This window comes from Echinops telfairi, unplaced genomic scaffold (genome assembly GCF_000313985.2).
Source record: "Echinops telfairi isolate 266 unplaced genomic scaffold, ASM31398v2 ScPeMD7_23;HRSCAF=83, whole genome shotgun sequence".
In the NCBI taxonomy this organism is placed as follows: Eukaryota; Metazoa; Chordata; class Mammalia; order Afrosoricida; family Tenrecidae; genus Echinops; species Echinops telfairi.
This window is the reverse complement of record NW_022103920.1, coordinates 27832777-27851580: the sequence shown is the minus strand read 5'-3', so window position 1 is coordinate 27851580 and position 18804 is coordinate 27832777. Positions and strand designations below refer to the sequence as shown.

Genomic DNA, 18804 nt, shown 5'->3' with positions numbered 1-18804 from the left:
TTTTGCATATCTAAACTCAGTTCGTTATTCCAGACCCATTCTCAAATTCTACCTCTTCAGGGAAATCTTCTCAGATATTCTAACCAGATGACTTACCTTTCTATTTTCATCCATATAATTATTTTGGTCCTAGGTCCTCATATCATATTGTAATTTTTTATGTCCTAGGCTACCTGAAGTCAAGAATTATGTCTTCATAAATATTAATAACAATTCCCAAAGCTGTAGGCACAGTGTTGTACTAAGGACATAGGGGAGGGATTGACTTTAAACAAATATTAAATGGATACTTTCCATTTAAAGTCATCTAGTGGCAAATCAATTCTTATTAAATTATATAGTCCAAGGTTATCAATGTGATCTTTCATAATCATGGTTAAAATGTTGATTTAGCAATTAATTATATTTTGTACAATCAGTTATTGTTTTCCTTATAAAACTTAAAGATTTTGTTTCACTAATATAAATTTTCACAAATTTTTAATGAGTCGATTAATCATAATATTTTTACAAAAATAATTTTATTCAATAGAGTTTGTATAGGACTGTAGGAAAACTTTAAGGCAAGTGTTTTAATTTAAGGAGCCTTAATGGCTTAGTGGGGTATGTTTTGGGCTGCTAATCACAGGGTCAGCAGTTCAAAACCACCAGCCACTCTGTTGGAGAAAGATGAGGCTTTCTACTCCTGTGATGAGTTACACTCTCAGAAACCCACAGGGACAGTTCTACTGTGTCCTATAAAGTCACTATGAACCAGAGTCGACCTGATAGGTCGACTGAGTTTTAATTTCGTATTTCTTTTGTTCTGTCACTCATTTGAAGAACAAAAACGTCAACTACATAAATATGTACGTACAATATTGTTACTCTTGAAAAGGAGAGAAAATGTTTATGACTTTCTAGAAGTTGGAAAATAAAACAGGCGTGAGGCATGCTTTAACGAAGAATATTTAGTAATCTGAGAAGCTATTCCTTAAGATAACATAGAATAATTTTCATTACCTTTATTTAAAAATACATGCATAGTAACCTAAGTCCTTGGCTGTATTGCAATGTTACTTAAAATACATTTGTCTTGTTGACACTCTCTAACTGCCCATTTTTTCTTTTAGACTTTAAAACTTTCGAGCCGGGTTCTAGATAAAATAAGTATTGGACAACTTGTTAGTCTCCTTTCCAACAACCTGAACAAATTTGATGAAGTATGTATCTACCAATTTAATCTTTTACTCATTACTTTCATTAATCATAAATCCATATGGGCTCTTCTTGATCAATTAACAGCTGGAGATGTTTAAGCTATATACATCTCTACCTTCCGTTTCTGAACATGGAAAAAGCCAGATTGTCTAGCAGAGCGGTGTGTTAGTTTGGGTAGACTAGAGAAACAAATTCATAGACAAACATGTGTATAAGAAAGACGCTTATATACAAGAGCAGTTGAATATTGAGGAAATATCCCAACCCAGTCCAGGTCAAGTCTATAAGTCTGATATTAGTACATATGTTCAATATCAATCTGTAAAGTCCTCTTCAGACTCACAAAACACATGCAATGACGCCAAATGCAGATGATCACAGACCAGTGGGTGGATTGTCTATGGGTCCCACGACAGTGGAAGCATCTCAGCACTGGTGTGGATCTCCATGCGGCTCTTCCAGGTCCAAGGCTCTCGCTTCCATTAGCATAGAATCATGTGTCTTGTCAGTAGAGAGTCTCTCATGGAGTGAGCAGAGAGAGAGAAAGAGTCTCTCCGCCCACAAGGAGGTACACACACACACACACACACACACAGTGATCGAAATCTACGGAGAAAGAGAGAGATTGAGAGAGGGCCATCCACTGCCTTTGAGTGGACTCTGACTAATACCAATATTATTGGACAAAGTAGAACCACCACAGGGTTTCCTAAGTTGTTAATCTAGAAGGACAAATGTAACCACCTGTTTATTGAGGCGCTGATTTATTTAATATTTATTTTCTGTGACCACGTGCATCGCAACAACTGTGAACTTGGGATGCAGCTGTGGGTAATGAGGCCAGAGTCCTCCATCGGAACTAGAGTCTAGCCAGCACCTTGTTTCCCGTAGTCTAAACTCTGTTGGAAAAACTCGCTCCGCTCTGGCTGCGCTTTCGTATGTGTTTGTTGCCGTTGTGGGACGGAGGCTCACACACCACTGGCTTCCGCTGTGGTTCTCTTTTCCAGGGACTGGCACTGGCCCATTTCGTGTGGATCGCCCCCTTACAGGTGACGCTCTTGATGGGGCTGCTCTGGGAGCTGCTCCAGGCCTCGGCCTTCTGCGGACTTGCCTTCCTGGTGGTCCTGGCCCTTTTCCAAGCCGGCCTCGGGAGGATGATGATGAAGTACAGGTAACAACTTACTCTCCAAGCTGGAAAGTATTGTCCACCAGCTTTTCCAAAAGCCCACAGCGTGAAACCAGAACTGTATGCGCCGAGCCATACTTTACTGGGTAGCGCCAAAACATAATTGTAACGGTGTCCATAACAGCTCCTCTCTGAATGCGGTCAGCCGTTTGCAAGCACCAGAGGCCCCTCAGGAGGAAGAAGAGGCATTTTACTCCCTTAAAGATTTCACAGTCTCAGAAACGCACAGGGGCACTTCTGCTCTGTACTATAGGTTCACTATGGGTCAGCATCGACCCGATGGCAGTGAGTTTATGTCAATGAGGAGGCTCCCTGGTGGGGCGCTGGTTAAGCACTGTTCACCGAAAGGTCCGTGGTTTGAACTCACCAGTTGCTCTGTGGGAGGAAGATGTGCTTCTGAAGAGACCACAGCCCTGGAAATGTTCGTACTCGGCTTCCTAGGTGTCCTAGGTCATCGGACTTTTTCCTTTTGATGATGAGAGAAGCGGCGATCCTAGTCACTGCTGACGGGGGAGACTTCTAGCGTCTGATCGCTCGAGGGTGACCCGAGTGTGCGGACTTCACGGCTGCATAGCTTCCTACTATGTGACTTCAGTACAGTGACTTTGCCACCCCGAATCTCTAGTTGTTGTTTCCTTTTGTTACCTTTGAAACTGAGGTAGCACGTGCCACTCATGATCTGTCGTGAAGATTAGAGATAGGGCATGGAGATAGGGCATGGACTTAGTCTAATACAGTGCTGGGTATAGAGGAGGTGTTTGCTAAGTGACAGCTTTTATTTTTGCTACCACTTATTTGATCACTAAATGCCGACTCCTATATCTTATTGTAAAACATGATTTTTTTTTTCTAAGAGGGGGAACCGTTTCTTAGGGAATCCGTCGACTTGCCTTTGCTAAATTTTAGATTCCTTCATTCACCATTCATTCATTGCCAGGGATAAGAGAGCTGGGAAGATCAATGAGAGACTTGTGATCACTTCTGAAATGATTGAAAATATCCAATCTGTGAAGGCATACTGCTGGGAGGAAGCAATGGAAAAAATGATTGAAAACCTAAAACAGTAAGTCAGTTTACTAATTTCAGTATCTATTGAAATGTCTTTTAAAAATGGTGATGTCATACTGGATATCTGACTCTCATATAGGGTTTCCTGAGAATAGTTAAAACCTTAAGTGGTCATATTGGGAAGGTAAGTATCATATAATGCCACAGTATTAGAACAAACTGTTCTTGTACTGAGGTAAGATTTAGAGGTCCAAAGTCCATTTGCTTCCTTGTTGTATTTGTGTGTGTGTGTGTATATATATATATATATATATATATATATATATACACACACACACAGAGACATACACTTTTTAATATATTTACATGTATGCATATCTATATTTATACCTATATATAATTTTTATTTTCTTATTTCCTCTTTTTCTTTTCTCCTGCCCCACTATCATATTTACCCATCATTCACCTCTCAGTAATTCCTCTCGGATATGTTTCAATTGATCAAACACAACCAGGAACTACATCCTCCTCACCGTCAATTTGAGAACCCTTGCTACTCCCTGTCCCTGTCATTACTGACTCACCACTCCCCTTCCCCTGCCTTCCCTCCCTCCCCATGCCTCCCAAACCATCAGTCCCTTACCTGTCTCCTTGGATCGCTTATCCTGCCTCTCTTATATAGGTAGACACCAACAGAAAAACAATGACAGAAGAAAGACCATCCAAATAGTTTCAAGTCTAACTGTTGCCCTGACCCAGAGTAGATGAGTATCTCTTTTTGTTAAATAGAGAAAACGACATCAGTCCAGTCCCCATATCTTCAGGGTTCCATAGCCTGGGACCCGCTTACGTAACAACACTTAGGCCCTTATAGTCCTCAGCATTTGTGACCCAAAGGCGCCCCTCCTGCAAGTCCCCATTGCTCTTCCTGCAGTCAGGAATGGAGCGGAAGGGATGCCATATCCAGGGTGCAGTATAACACTGATGAAATACTCACTTATCCTTTAGTTCTTTAATATTTCCTCCCCTCATCATTATGGTCTTTGCTTGACCTCATTAATCTTGTTAGACTTCTGTATGTTCATTTGTATAATTTAAGATTGGGTGATGCATGAAATCCAAAATAGACAACCCTTCAGAAACAGAAATGAGAGTAATGGTTCCCTGTGGGTACTGGACTAGAGGGAGGGGAGGAGGGAAAACGGGGAACTGATAGCAGTGATGACTGTATAACCCCATGTGAGGGGAACAAATAACAGAACTGTAGGTGAATGAATACATTGGATGGTGAAGATATGGCGAATAATAATAATAATAATAATAATAGTTCCCAGAAGGGGACGTGGAGGAGGGAGGGAATAAAGGAGAGCTGTCATCAAAAAGTTCAAGAAGAAAGAAAATGTTTTGAAATTGATGGTTTTAGCAGGGGTACAATTATGCTTGATCTAAATGAATTATGGCTTGTTATAACATCTGCAACAGCTCCCAATCAAATGAGAAAAAAGAAACCTTAAACAAACCAACCAGAATTGAGTCGTGTATGACTCTGAACCAAAGAAAAGACTCTCTATGACAGCATTTCACTTATGTTATCAGCTTGACAGATTAAAGCCACCACCACCTCCATTTGATTAAAAGGTGTTTACTCTTTCTTAAGTTAAGAATAATCCATAAACTCTGCTCTTAGAAATCCTTCACTTAAAGCTCTGTGGATTCAAGTCATCAAAGCCACTTTATAAAATAGAATCAGCGTTTGGCACCTGGCTCTAGTCCGGTTTCACCGCAGATAACTTTTTGCTTTCACTGATTAGTACAGCTCACATTCAGTCAAAAAAAAATTTTTTAAGTACAGTACAGTACAGATTGAGATGTGGTTTTGAAACTAATGTTGGGTTGAATTTAAGGCAGGGCATTTCCGTGGCCATGAGACCACATTTTTCTGTAGTTAAACTCAATGTTTTACACGCAATAGTCAGACAAAATTCTAGGAGACGTAGAGCGGGTAGACATACTGTTTTGAAGATGTCTGTTTGTGAAAGGGACAAATTACTTCAGTAGACGTGGTCCATGAGACAGAAAAAAACACACAAAGGAAGAGTCCCTCTTAGGATGATGTGACTGTGGGCTGCCAGGCACTCAGGGTTCTCGTTCCAGTAGACAAGGCACCTGTGCTGCAGGTGTGCGATGGGAACAACAAAGGCAATGCTGAAATGTTAAGTCCTTTGCCATGTAAACAGAAAGCGTAAAAGAGTATTTATTTCCCCAACACACTTACTGGTCATCTGTTTTTGTTATGCCTTCCATGGCTAATCCAGGAAAGGAATGGCATTTTCTTTCCAGAAACATCCATAAAGCTCTTGGGGAAATGTGTAGTTGGAGACATTGTTGTTGCCGTTAACAGTGAGTGTCCAGTCTCAGGTGTCTCCTGGGCCACTCTTCTCCCTACGGACAAAGAGCCCCAGAGAATAGCAGACAATCCATGGTTTTCAGGCCTTGCAAGAAATCATTCTTGGAGCGGACTTGTCTTGAACTGAGGCTGTCTCTCTCTCTTTCTCAAAGCAGGAAACCCATTCTTTCTGCTGTGCATTTCTGTATGGCCAATTCTCGTAGCAAATGTTTAGCTGTGCCTTGTATAATCTACTTTCTTAATCTGGCATGAAATTGTTACCAGAAGAGGCTGAAAAGTGCTGATGTAAATATGGGAAAGTAGGAATTGAGTCTACTCAAGAGAACAAATATAATGTTCTCAGAGAGATTGGCGGGGTGAACTTCAAAGGCATGATTTCCTTGGCCTGGGCCACTGCTGCATGGGGACAAAAGGCTGTACAAAACTCCGTGCATCCCTCCTTTTTTATTGCCCTTTGGTAATAAAATCACTGGAGAAACTTTATTTATTTTTTTTATGACTCCTAAAGTGTTGGTGACTTTATTGTGGGGCCAACTGTGTTCTGGGTGATTCCTAGACATGGTCTCGCTCTCTCCCCAGGTGTCACCATTAGGTTGTCCTTTTCATGTCTTGTCGTACAACTTCTATTTTTGTGTGTGGCTATTTTAAAATAAATTTCACATCCAGGACAATCTTGATAACATTTCTGATCCATTTGGTAACAGTTTTGTAAAGCAGTTGGAAACCGTTTTCTAGCATTTTAGGACTACCAACTGAATCAACACCATTCCTTTTCTTCTCCCATGGAGGGGAAAGGAAGTAGGTTGTCCATTAAGAGCTGGACCCTCTGCTGTGCTGTCCCTTCATCTTGACCGCCACTCTTCAAGGAGGGGCCAAGTCCTCTGTAGACGCTGACTCCCTAACAGCAGGGGAAGAACAAGTTGCTGAAGATGGCGTTGCCAGCAACTGACAGACCTTGGATGCACCCCCAGCTTGGATTCCGAAATCCTCATTTCCCTCTGGTAGCACATCATTGAGGGAGGCGTATGTGAGTCTGTGAGTCACCAGCTCAGGATTACCTTTCTTTTCCTTTAGACTCTAGACAGGGAAGACAACAAGGTTTCCTCTGAGATTTGCACTTGAGTAGGAGCATTGCTTTCTGAAGTATACAGGCATTGCCTGGCAGCCCCTGCACGAGGCCCAGGCATAGCTATTGCCCCCTCCCACCCAAGTCCTCTGTCTGAACACAAGGACTGCGTGGGCAGCATCCCACTCCCACATCCAACTTTCATGGCTTCTGGAAGAGTGAAGGTGCAAGGCAACACTGCCTTCTGTTTGTTCCATCCTCTTTGCACTTCTTGTTGGACCATTTAAACCTTTTTTGGCTGCTAATAGAAAGGTCAGCAGTTCAAACCCACCAAGTAGCTCTGAGAGGGGAAAAAACCTGATGAGCTGCTTCCACAAAGATTACAGTCTATGGAATCCAATGGGGGCAGCTCTGTTCTGTCATGTGGGGTTTCACAAAGATCGTAGAAAAACTCCCTTGTATTTCAATTCTGTTGCTCCACGAACTTTCTGAAGCCCCCTCAGATGACTCGAAAATCGAATTGATGCCACCTAACAATAACAACATGCATGTTTAAAAAAAGGAAGGGAAATATTTATATTTGCAGTTTACACTAGATGGTTGAAAATAGAATATAATATTGTTGTTGTTTAGGCCACGGAATCAGTTGTGACTCATAAGGACCCTAGACACAGTAGACTGAAACCCTGCCTGGTCCTGCACCATATGCACAATTGTTCTTGGGTTTGAGTTCATTGTTGAAGCCACTGTGTTAATCCCTCTTGTCTAGGACCTTCCTCTTTTTTTCCTGCCCCCCACTTTCCCAAGCGTGATGTCCTCCTCCAGGGACTGGTCAGTCCTGACAACATGTCCGAAGTCTGTAAGACAAAGTCTTGCCATCTTCCCTCGAAGGAACACTCTGGCTATACTCGTTCCCAGACACATTTGCCTTTTTAGCAGTACGCGGTGCTTTCAGTATTCTTCTCCAGCACCTTGATTCATATGTGTCCGTTCTTCTTCAGCCTTCCGTACTCAGTGCCCAGCGTTCGCATGCATAGGCAGCAAAGGAAAATGCCATGGCTTGGGTCAGGTGCACCGTAATCCTTAAAGTAATATCCTTGCTTTTCAATACTCTAAGCAGGAATCATGCAACAGATGTGTAAATGTAAATGATTGAAACAGCTGTATGGCAATGAGAGCAAGAGGGCACAGTATCTATGGTCCTGACTCTTCTGGAATCACCTGCTAAAGATGTACATGAGTTCATACAAACACAGCTTCTGGAACTCCCAGCAGACTCACAGTCAGTATCTCTGGGAGATGGATCTGAGGTGCTGCCGTTTTAGCACCTTTCTCAGGTGATTGCTACCTGTGCTAAGGTTTGAGGTCTTTAGCTGGTGCAGAAAGTTTGCTCTTGGCTTCTGTCATGAAGATGTTAGGTTTTAACTTACCCTGTGGCCCTGCGGAATACAGCCTGGAACTCTGCGTCGGTAAAGGTTGCAGCCAAGAAGACTCCACGAGTAGATTTATGAACAACAGGTGGAGTCACCTGTTGGAATCACAGGTGGAATCTACCTGAGTAGATTCAACAACAGCAGATTATGGTGATAAGCACTCACCCACGGTTTATAAAACAGGAGCCCTGGTGGCACAGTGGGTTAGAGTTGGACTCTTAACTGAAAGGTCAGAAGTTCGAAACCATCAGTCTCTCCGAGGGAGGAAGATGAGGCTTTCTACTTCGGTTAAGATTTACTGTCATGAAAACTCCCAGGGGGCAGTTCTACTCTGTTCTGAAGGGTTGTGAAGAGTTGGGATTGACTGGATGACAATGAGGGTTTTTTGTTTTTGTTTCATGGTTCATACGTTACTTTCAGTGTTCCTCAAAGTTGAACTAGAGTTTCTAAAGTCTGAGGAATCCTTTAGATTAACCACCAAATATCCCCTTTCTCTCCTTGGTCAGTTTTGCAGCCTGCACTTCATTTTCTCATTTAATTCAAGCATCAACCCACCTACATAAATGATTAGTCTACCACAAATCTTAAAAATCAACATCACAGTACTTAAGTGTATAATAATAATAAGAAATATATAATGCTAACGATAACTGGAATATTCATAAGAATTTAAACATACAATTTGAAGATATAGGTCCACGAGACTAGTGGACCCATGTTTATTTCCCTGTCAAATAAGCTGGGACCTAGAGGGGTTTAGCTACTCCTCCCAAGTGGCACAGCGCATGTAGGAGCCAGGTTTAGAATGAAGGCAGACTGGCTCTGCAGCCCATATTCACATTCCACATTCCAAGCTGCTTGATCATTGAATAGTGCCAGAGCATCCAACCTGATCTGCTTGTCTTTCCATAGAACAGAGCTGAAACTGACCCGGAAGGCAGCCTATGTGAGATACTTCAACAGCTCAGCCTTCTTCTTCTCAGGGTTCTTCGTGGTGTTTCTGTCTGTGCTACCTTACGCACTGCTCAAGGGAATCATCCTTCGAAAAATATTCACCACTATTTCATTCTGCATCGTTCTGCGCATGTCTGTCACTCGGCAGTTCCCCTGGGCTGTGCAAACCTGGTATGACTCATTTGCAGCAATAAATAAAATACAGGTAAGGGAGCGTCAAGGTGCATGGTGCCCTAAGGTTTAACAACAGCAGAGGTAGCTTTAGTGGGCGAGCTCTCGAGAGATGGATCTGGGTCCCAGACCTGCTTCAGAAAACACAGGACTTCCTCCCGGGATAGATATCCAGCTGTGGTGGAGGGAGAAGAGCAGAATGGATGCTCCTTGAGGCAATGGAAGAACATAGTGTCATTGCACGACAGAGAATTCTCTCCAAGAACTGTTCCTTCAGAGAGACTTTCCCTTCAGCTCACCCGGTCCCTCTCCTCAATTAGCTGACCTCTTTGGCTCCTGAAAATATGGGAGATTCAGATCTGTGATTTGGACAAATTGGTAAATGTAGCTCAGAGCCATAATAACTCTTATGTCCTCTGTGAACCCTCTCCCAGCTCTGTGGGGAAGAAGGAGAGAGAGAGGTGGGCAACAGGAAGCAGACTGGAGATAGAGCATCCCCAAGACCACGGAGTCACTGAACAGGAACAGAGAGACAGAGAAGCAGATCTCAAACTCATGTTTGAGAGAAACCAAAATCAAGAGGGAGAGTGAGGAGCAGAGAAGGGAAGCCGTGAGGCAGGGGCTAGGTCGTTTCTATGACTTGTACAGTTAAGACTTCAGTGAGCATGGACTTGGTTCCTTCGTCTGTTTCCACTTCCCTTAGCAAAATATACCTGAGAGTCAGGAATTCTGATAGTGCTCTTCCCTTTACAATCATGGTTTGATGACTTTTCAACCAGTTAAATCCGATGTTTAGACACTGATTTAAACCCAGAGAGTGCATGCCAGCAGGGTCCATCGAGAGGCACTGTAGAAATGAAGACATTAGCTTTCTCTCTGTCCTAATGTTCAATTGTGACCTATTAATGGATGCTTCAAGGATGCTTTTCAGAGTTACCATTAAAGTTAAGACATTATCATGTTAGGAAGACTGGATTTAATTTTAAAATCTAATGTGTGGAAACAGCTTTGTAAGGCTTCACATGTTTAAAGAATGTTTTCATATATGATGCCTTGTAATCCTTGGTAAATTGTTTTAAAAACATCGTTATAAAATCAAGATACAATATTTCAATTTAATTCACAAAATCCAATGAAGCATGATTAGATCATAAGCAGATGTAACAATGCAATAACATTATTTCACAATGTGGTTTTCTCTCTTTTATAAATAGGATTTTTTACAAAAGCAAGAGTATCAGACCTTGGAATACAACTTGACTACAACAGATGTTGTGATGGAAAACGTAACAGCCTTCTGGGAAGAGGTCAGACTTCGTCTAAGTGGTTTGCTCTAGATATGGAAACGTTTTGTTCTGGGCGAATCTGGCATTCATAGTAAAGGACAGAGTGCTGGTCTGGGTAGACTTGAGAAACAAATCCATGCACACACATATGTGTATAAGAAAGAGATTTATATACAAGAGCAATTGAACATTGAGAAAGCATCCCAGCCCAGTCCAGATCAAGTCCATAAGTCTGCTATTAGCCCATATGTCTGATACCATTCTATAAAGTCCTCTTCAGACTCATGAAACATGCAATGACGCCGAATGTAGAAGATCACAGGCCAGTGGGTAGACAGTCTTTGGATCCAGTGTCATTGGAAACATCTCAGCACTGGCAGGGGTCTCTCTGTGACTTCTCCAGCTTCCAAGGTCTGTTTGCATCCATGTGGCTTGTCTTCTGCAGTGTCTCCCAGGAAGTAGCAGAGAGAGAGATGTCTCCCGGCTCCAAGAAGATTTCCCAGAATTCTCAGGAGAAGGCCATGTCCACAGAAGTCTCATTGGCTATCTCCAGATTGACATCCTAGACTCCACCCCTACCCTCTTAATCCTTAAATTGACATCAGGTGACTACCACAGACAGTAAATGTAGGGTTATGGCACATCTGGGAGAATTGCAGAGGGAACTACTTATTTTATAGACTGTGAAGTGGATGCCCAGGCAAGGGATATTCAGTACAGAATAGAAGTCTCTTAGTTTTTATTTTAAGGCTTATCCTGAGTGTCACATAGTCTAGAAAAAACAATACATCAAATACAGATTTGGAGTCAGATAGATCTGGGTTTGAATCTTAGCTCTGCTTTTTAGTCTCAATGTAAATACATCCTATGACTTACCTTTGTGGAGTCTCTGGGCCCCATCTATACGGTAAGTGATATTAATATGCACTGCAAATGTACTGTGAGAATTCAGTAGGATAATTTATGTAAAGTGTTCCACAAAGCCACATGTGCTTAAATAGCCATCCAATAAATGCCATCTTCCCTGATCCCAAGTTTCAGATCAATGTGCAGTGCTCAATACAAAGATGTCAGAGAGATATACCCATATGTTGTTTTCTCCTCATTTTATGCATTTTCATTCACAGTTAAATATGTTCTCGTGTTCCTTAACATCAGAGGGTAAATATTGCCAACAGTTCTTAGCCGCTAAGGAAAGCAACACTTGGGCATTGAGAACACCTGTAAAATACCTATTCCCCTATCACTTAGGCTTAGAGGAATGTCGAAGCCAATGCCATCTTGCTATAGCTTCCACATTCTCTTAGACTGGGTTCATTTCTATAAGTAACTTGACCCCTGAGATTTCATAATATGTTACTAATTATGTTGGTAAGAGAATAACTCTCTATTTACCTACCAAAATTATTTTGTAGGCAAGTGTGCAGATCAGATTTATTTTCTTATTTGTAGGCATTTCAAACACCCTTCCAGTCATGAAGGGACATGACGTTAGACCATTTCATTCCTCCTTTCACACAGCTGTTTTCCAAACCTGGTACAGACATCCACCGTTTCTCTGCCACGCCATCTCCATACGGGCTTGAAGCCATGACAGCACGACAGACAGGAGGATGAACGCTTGCCTTGATTTAGGTCTCTCAGCATACCTTGGGAACAGTAATACTTCTATTTGACCAATAAGGAACAGAGGCTTGTAAAAGTTAAGGGACTTGGTGCGAGCCACAGAGTTGGCAAGGGTTGAAACTGGACTTTGACCCAAATATCACGTTCTAGAGACAGCTCATTGACCGTGGCCATGCTCCTCTCCTCCAGCCTTTCTGAGGAGATGTCACTTGTTAAGCCTCTCGGTGCTCCTGGAGGCGCTTCGTCTGAATAACGGTGCCCGTGAAGCTTCTGCCACGCTGACTGAGCCCTCATCATCTGCACGGACAACCCTCCCAGCATTTCCCTTAGAACGGACTTTTTCAAGTGGCTTCTTCTGAAGCATTCCTTTCCTCGTACTATCCTGAGCTCTGTGGGCACTTAGACTTAAACCTCACGCTTGGAAGTCTCTGTCCATGGCCCCCATGCCCTAGCTCTCTCAGTCTCACCATCCTACCTCCATGGTTTGTTGTGTGCTACTGGGTCAATTCCAACTCATCATGCCCTTATTTCAAAAACAAAACAAAACACCTCACTGCCATCGAGTTGATGTGAACTCATAGTGACCCTATAGGACAGGGTGGAACTCCCCTCTCCGTTTCTGAGACTATAACTCTTTACAGGTGTAGGAAACCCTATCTTTCCCCTGAGGGGGGCCTGGTGGTTTCGAACTGCTGACCTTGTAGTTAGCAGCCCAGCGTGTAACCACTGCACCGTCAGGGCTCCATAGGACAGAGTAAAACTGCCTCCCAGGGCTTCTTCAATCTTTTCCCCGAGGGAGAGTGAATGGCCGAGCTTTGAGTTAGCAGTCAAGTGCTTAATCATGGTGCCCTTCTCCCACCTTGACTGACTTTCAGCTTCATCAAGATTTCGAAGGTCTTGACTTGGATGTCCTGCTGGACACCTCTTGGCTTATTCTCTTCTTAATCCCAGACCAATCATGGGGCACTTCTCTCAGCAGCACACTCCGTTTCTTTTCCTTCTCTGTAGAGCACACACGTGATCAGTTCTGGCAAGGGAGGTGCTGCAGGGGAAGAGCATCCTCTCCAGTCACTTGCCAGTTTCATACGTTTATTGTTTCAGTCTTAATTGGGCTGCTTAACTTTCTTAGAAATTTGTTCATTTGTCCTTAATTCCCTTTACCACGCCCTTCCAAATCATTCCTCCTTCCTTCACCAGTCGCTCCTGGTGACTGCGCACTGACAGCAGACGGCCTTCTTGTTGACCATGAGGCCCATCCTTCTCCCTGGATGCTTCCTTTCTTTTAGTTGGACTGAACTATGTTTCAGCTTCATTTTAGTGAACCACTCTTTCTAAATCGTTTAATCCTCAGACCGTGGCTTCTTAAATCTGCCTTGACTGCCACTGCGGTGGCCATGGGACTCTGGGTCTCCAGCTCCGTCTCCTTATAGCATTTCATGATCTCTGAGGGTGACCTCATGCAGATGCAGCTGCTGCCGATGCACTGATGACTCTCAAACCCAAATCTGTCACCAGATTTCTTTCCTGGGCTTGACACATGTATTTTCCTGTACATGTCCTTTGTGCATGCCATATTCCTTACTCCATCTTCCAGTATCTTCTTTCTCCTGTTGGATGACATTGCTATCTACCTGATTGCCGAAGAGACAGGACCCTGATAAGTATTACATATGACTCCCTCACTCTAAACCTGAATACGTAAACTCGTTTCTCTTTACGTGTTAGGAAGCTGACTCCTGTCTCAAGCCGATGCTGGAAGCATGTAACATCATTTCCATTTACGCATTAGGAAGCTGAGGTTTAGAGAGTTCAAGTAACTAGAACAAGTTTACATAACTTGTTTGGGCAGAGTTAAAAATCATCCTAGGTTTCTCAGACTCCCAATCCTTCTCTCCTGATTGTGAGAGTGGAGACGGGGAAGGAGGAATGACAGACAGCAGGCGGGTTCTTAGGCTGATTGATTTTAGAAAAGAGAACATCTGGATGCAGAGGGCCTGGGAATAGATTCCCTTAATTATATGCTAGAGATCCTCCTGGATGATGCTTTGTGCCACAGGGGCTGCTGGCTTAGCTGGCAGACCACTAGGAACCCTGGTGGCACTGCCAGGTGGGCCACGGACTGCTAACTGCAAGTCTGCTGGTTCCAACCTATTAGCTGCCACACAGGATAAAGAGGAGGTTGTCCGGTCCTATAAAGATTTACAAAGCCTGTGAAACTCTATATTGGGTGGCTGGCTATGAGTTGGAATCAATTCAATGGCAGTAGATTTGGCTCTCCCTCCCCCCAATAATCCCATGGCTTTCCAGGATGTTAGCAATCAAACCAACCAACCAACCACACTCTCTGCCATTGATCAAGGTGGTTCTGACTCATAGAGACCCTATCGGGAAGGCTAGAACGGCCCCTGTGGGTTTCCTATACTATAACTTCGTATGGGAGCAGAAAGCTTCACCTCGCTTCTGAAGAGTAGCAAGGGGTTTTGACTTGCTGACCTTGACATTAGGAACGCAGCTCCTACCCACTGGACCACCAGGATTCTTCTAGTGTTAACCACGAGGCTGGCAATTTTCAAAATTTTCACATTCCTTCTCCCCAGCTACTCTTACTAGTAGCTGGAACTCATTTTTTATAAAACGGAATTGCTGTGATCGTAAGGGAAACCGACTGCCAGGCCTTTCCCCCCATGATATCACTGGGTAGGTTTGAACCCCAGCCTTTAAGTTAGCAGTTAAGCACAAACTGCTTACACCATTCAGGGATTTAGTGGAATTCATTTGAACTCAGGCAATTTCATTCCATTTTTACTCAACACAAAGCACTCACAGAGAAGAGTGCAGCTTCTGGGAGGATGCTCTTACTGCTGTGTCAGCGTAGAAGTCAGATGTGGGTGGCAATCCCACCTGTCAGTTATGGGACTTTAGTCATTTGGTCTGTCTGAGTCACAGCTGACAGCTGTGAACGATGGGATTATCGTTTCTACCTTATATGTATTTTTATGTGAATATCTTATTGTGATTTAAGTGGACGCTTACAGAAAGTTTCCCACTCAACATTTGATGTAAGCTCTGCTCAGGCCATTAGTTGCAGCTGCCCGTTTCTATTCACCTGTCTCCTTCTGCCTTCTGAACTTCGTGTTTAGGTTGGTTTTGTTCATCTGTAGTTGGTTGCTCTGAGGTGAACCTTCCCCCCTGGTGGGGTTTGTTCTCCTTGAAGGTGTGTTTGCTGTCTGGCTGCACGGGGGTGGCTTTGCTTTCAGATTTGAAGGGTGTCTAAGCGCCATAGTCTTGGGTTCCACCAGTCTCTATCAGACCAATAACTCTGATCTTTTTTGTGGTTTTGAATTTTCTTCTACATTTCCCCACTCTGTCCAAGACCTTCCATTGTAACCCTACTGATTAGGATTAGAGGTGAAGTCATCTGCTTCATACATTATTGAGAATTAACTAGTAATTATTTGTTTACTGAGCATTTAGGAAATGTGTAATACATATACTCATTAGACCTCTAATTTAATTCAATGGTTGAAACAGATCTGAGAAAAAGGGAAATTATGTCTCCATCAAATGCTATGACTATGAATTTCAAATGCCTTGGAATGATGTGCCCTAGAAATCATGTACTATGTAATTACGTGTGTGTTGGTTCACGTGCCACTGTTAAAACTAATTATTCATAACATAAATACTAAAAATCTCTGAGAAACCCATCTTTTCTTTTCCTTTGTATTTTTTTCCCCACAGGGATTTGGGGAATTACTTGAGAAAGCAAAACAAAATAATAACAACAGCGACATCCCCAATGGTGACAGCAGCCTCTTCTTCAGTAACTTCGCACTACTCGGCACTCCTGTGCTCAGGGACATCAATTTCAAGATCGAGAAAGGACAGCTGTTGGCAGTTGCTGGGTCTACTGGAGCAGGCAAGGTTGTCTATTTTATTTCTTGTTAGTAAACACTTAATTTGACACCTATGCCTCCTTTCTTTTTCTAGCTCATTTGTTTTAGAAGAAGCTGTTTTAAAGAATTCATGAGTGGCGTATCAGGGAGATGCTTGGATGTAGTATGGTAATAATGTAACCTGTTCTGCTGTTAATTTCCTCTGGTCTTTGTTTCTTCCTATTATTCTCAGTGACTTTTCTTCTACATATTTATGCTTCGTGTCGTACCCAACCGTGACAGGGCATGCACATGGTGAGCATGTAGACAGATACCTTCTCAGCCCTGGTCCAGGCAAATCATAACTTCGATGCTTATCTCAGTAACCACACAGACAAAAGTTGTTCATTTTGTTGGCATTAGAATTTTGGAGAAGGGACTCACACTTGCTTATGAGACATTATGCAGGGAAGTTATTGAGTAGGGTAACTTTTTTGAAAGAATGCATAGGAATATTAATTTACTCATAAAAGTATGAGTTTTGGTCAGCCTCCTCTCTCTCTTCCTCAAACCCCAAGGATTTTTGGAGATATATCAGATAAAACTTAAAAGGGTAGAAAGCAAAAAATGACCAAACTTCGCTATTAAGAGAGGAGATGACTAAGAAGCCAGTGACTTTATAATGATTTTGCAAACGTAGGAGCTATCATTCAGATCATAAACACTTGCTCTCTTTAACCAAATGAATTTAAAGGGTATAAAGGAACCAACTTATATGGAATGGCATGAGTTACTAAGGTTGGCAGGCATTTGCTTTGTCTATGAAAATAGATCTTTGTTCCATTTTCCCACCTATGTTTGAAATGAATGTATAAGTTATTAAAGATTCCAAGTCCACTTCAGTTTTACTTTTCCTTCTTTTTCAGCCACTCAGACCAATATCTGAGGGTCAAGGAATCCGAAGGGATCTTTGATCCCATTTGACTGTTATTTTAGTGGTTGGGTCTTCTAGAAATGGGAGAAAAGGTTTCTTGGCATTTTTTAAAGAGCTAGTCTAGAATTCAAGCCCAGGACAAAGTACAGGGACAAAGACAAAAGCAGGGCTGGTATAAGATGAAGCTGGAAATGCAAATAGAAAATGAGAGGCTCCTTCCTGAAAGCCCAATAACTAAAACGGAGAACCAGGTTTTAAAGAATTTAGTGTTAGCCTGGGGAAGCAAAGTGCCACAGAGCAAAACACTGTACAGTCCTGCGCCATCCTTATAGTTGTTCTGATGCCTGAGCCTATTGATGGAGCCATTGTGTCCAGCCATCTTGTGGCGGGGTTTCCCCTCCTTCGCTGCCATCTGCATTACCAAACATAAAGCCCTTCTCAGTAACTGGTCCCTCCTGACAACATGTCCGAGGCAGGTAAGAGTTAAAGGTCGTCTAAATGAAGATACTGACTTGTGAAAGGAGCGGGAGGCAAGTGGCTGTGTTTCATCGAACTTTCAACGTTCGCTTTGTGTTTATGTGCTTACGATGGAGTCTCCGGGAGGTAGGCAAAACAGAGCTGTGCAAACAAAACAAAACAGAAACAGAATAGCTTTAGGAATTTACAAGACTTACCAGCAATTAAATCTCTGGCAGTTCTATTAGGGAATTGATGATCAGATAATTGCCGGTTGGAGTTGTCATCACATTTTATGGGAAGCAACTTTGAAGACAGAGTCAGACGAAGGCAGTGGCTCATTGGGAATAATTAATTCCTTCTGAGAAATGGAAATGCCAAGTCTATCTAGTTGAGTCCCATTTCTTAGTATGGGGAATGGGCATTTTATAATATTATTTCACAATAAGTCTAGCCAAAGCATAATCAGGAATAAGAGCACATGAGTATTTTCAGTTAAATTCCACCCACTCCATTTGTTGACTTGTATCCTGATGTTTCCTTATTTCATATTTTCTATTTTCATATTTTGTATACTAAATAATGCACACAGAAGTTGCATATAAAGATAGTTGTCACTACTCTCTTCGCAATAGCCAAAAGTTGGGGAAAATCCTAACTGTCTAATCATAGGGTTGGGTCCATAAATTTGGATGGAGTTACAGAAGGAGGGCTGGTGGTGCAGTGGTTAAGTGCTCGGCTCGGGATTCTCGTTTCTACCTTATATGTATTTTTATGTGAATATCTTATTGTGATTTAAGTGGACGCTTACAGAAATTTTCCCACTCAACATTTGATGTAAGCTCTGCTCATGCCATTAGTTGCAGCTTCCCGTTCCATTCACCTGTCTCCTTCTGCCTTCTGAACTTCGTGTTTAGGTTGGTTTTGTTCATCTGTAGTTGGTTGCTCTGAGGTGAACCTTCCCCCCTGGTGGGGTTTGTTCTCCTTGAAGGTGTGTTTGCTGTCTGGCTGCACGGGGGTGGCTTTGCTTTCAGATTTGAAGGGTGTCTAAGCGCCATAGTCTTGGGTTCCACCAGTCTCTATCAGACCAATAACTCTGATCTTTTTTGTGGTTTTGAATTTTCTTCTACATTTCCCCACTCTGTCCAAGACCTTCCATTGTAACCCTACTGATTAGGATTAGAGGTGAAGTCATCTGCTTC

At 42.6% G+C, this 18804-nt stretch overlaps 1 protein-coding gene across 1 annotated transcript in view; it reads left to right on the top strand.

Annotated features, from left to right (window-relative positions):
• Positions 1-18804, top strand: part of CFTR (CF transmembrane conductance regulator) — a 180504-nt gene that overhangs the window by 59725 nt on the left and 101975 nt on the right. The window contains exons 5-10 of the mRNA XM_045288937.1: positions 1113-1202; positions 2208-2371; positions 3324-3449; positions 9213-9459; positions 10640-10732; positions 16079-16261. Coding sequence (XP_045144872.1) covers positions 1113-1202; positions 2208-2371; positions 3324-3449; positions 9213-9459; positions 10640-10732; positions 16079-16261 — 903 coding nt within the window. The remainder of the gene's footprint in view (positions 1-1112; positions 1203-2207; positions 2372-3323; positions 3450-9212; positions 9460-10639; positions 10733-16078; positions 16262-18804) is intronic.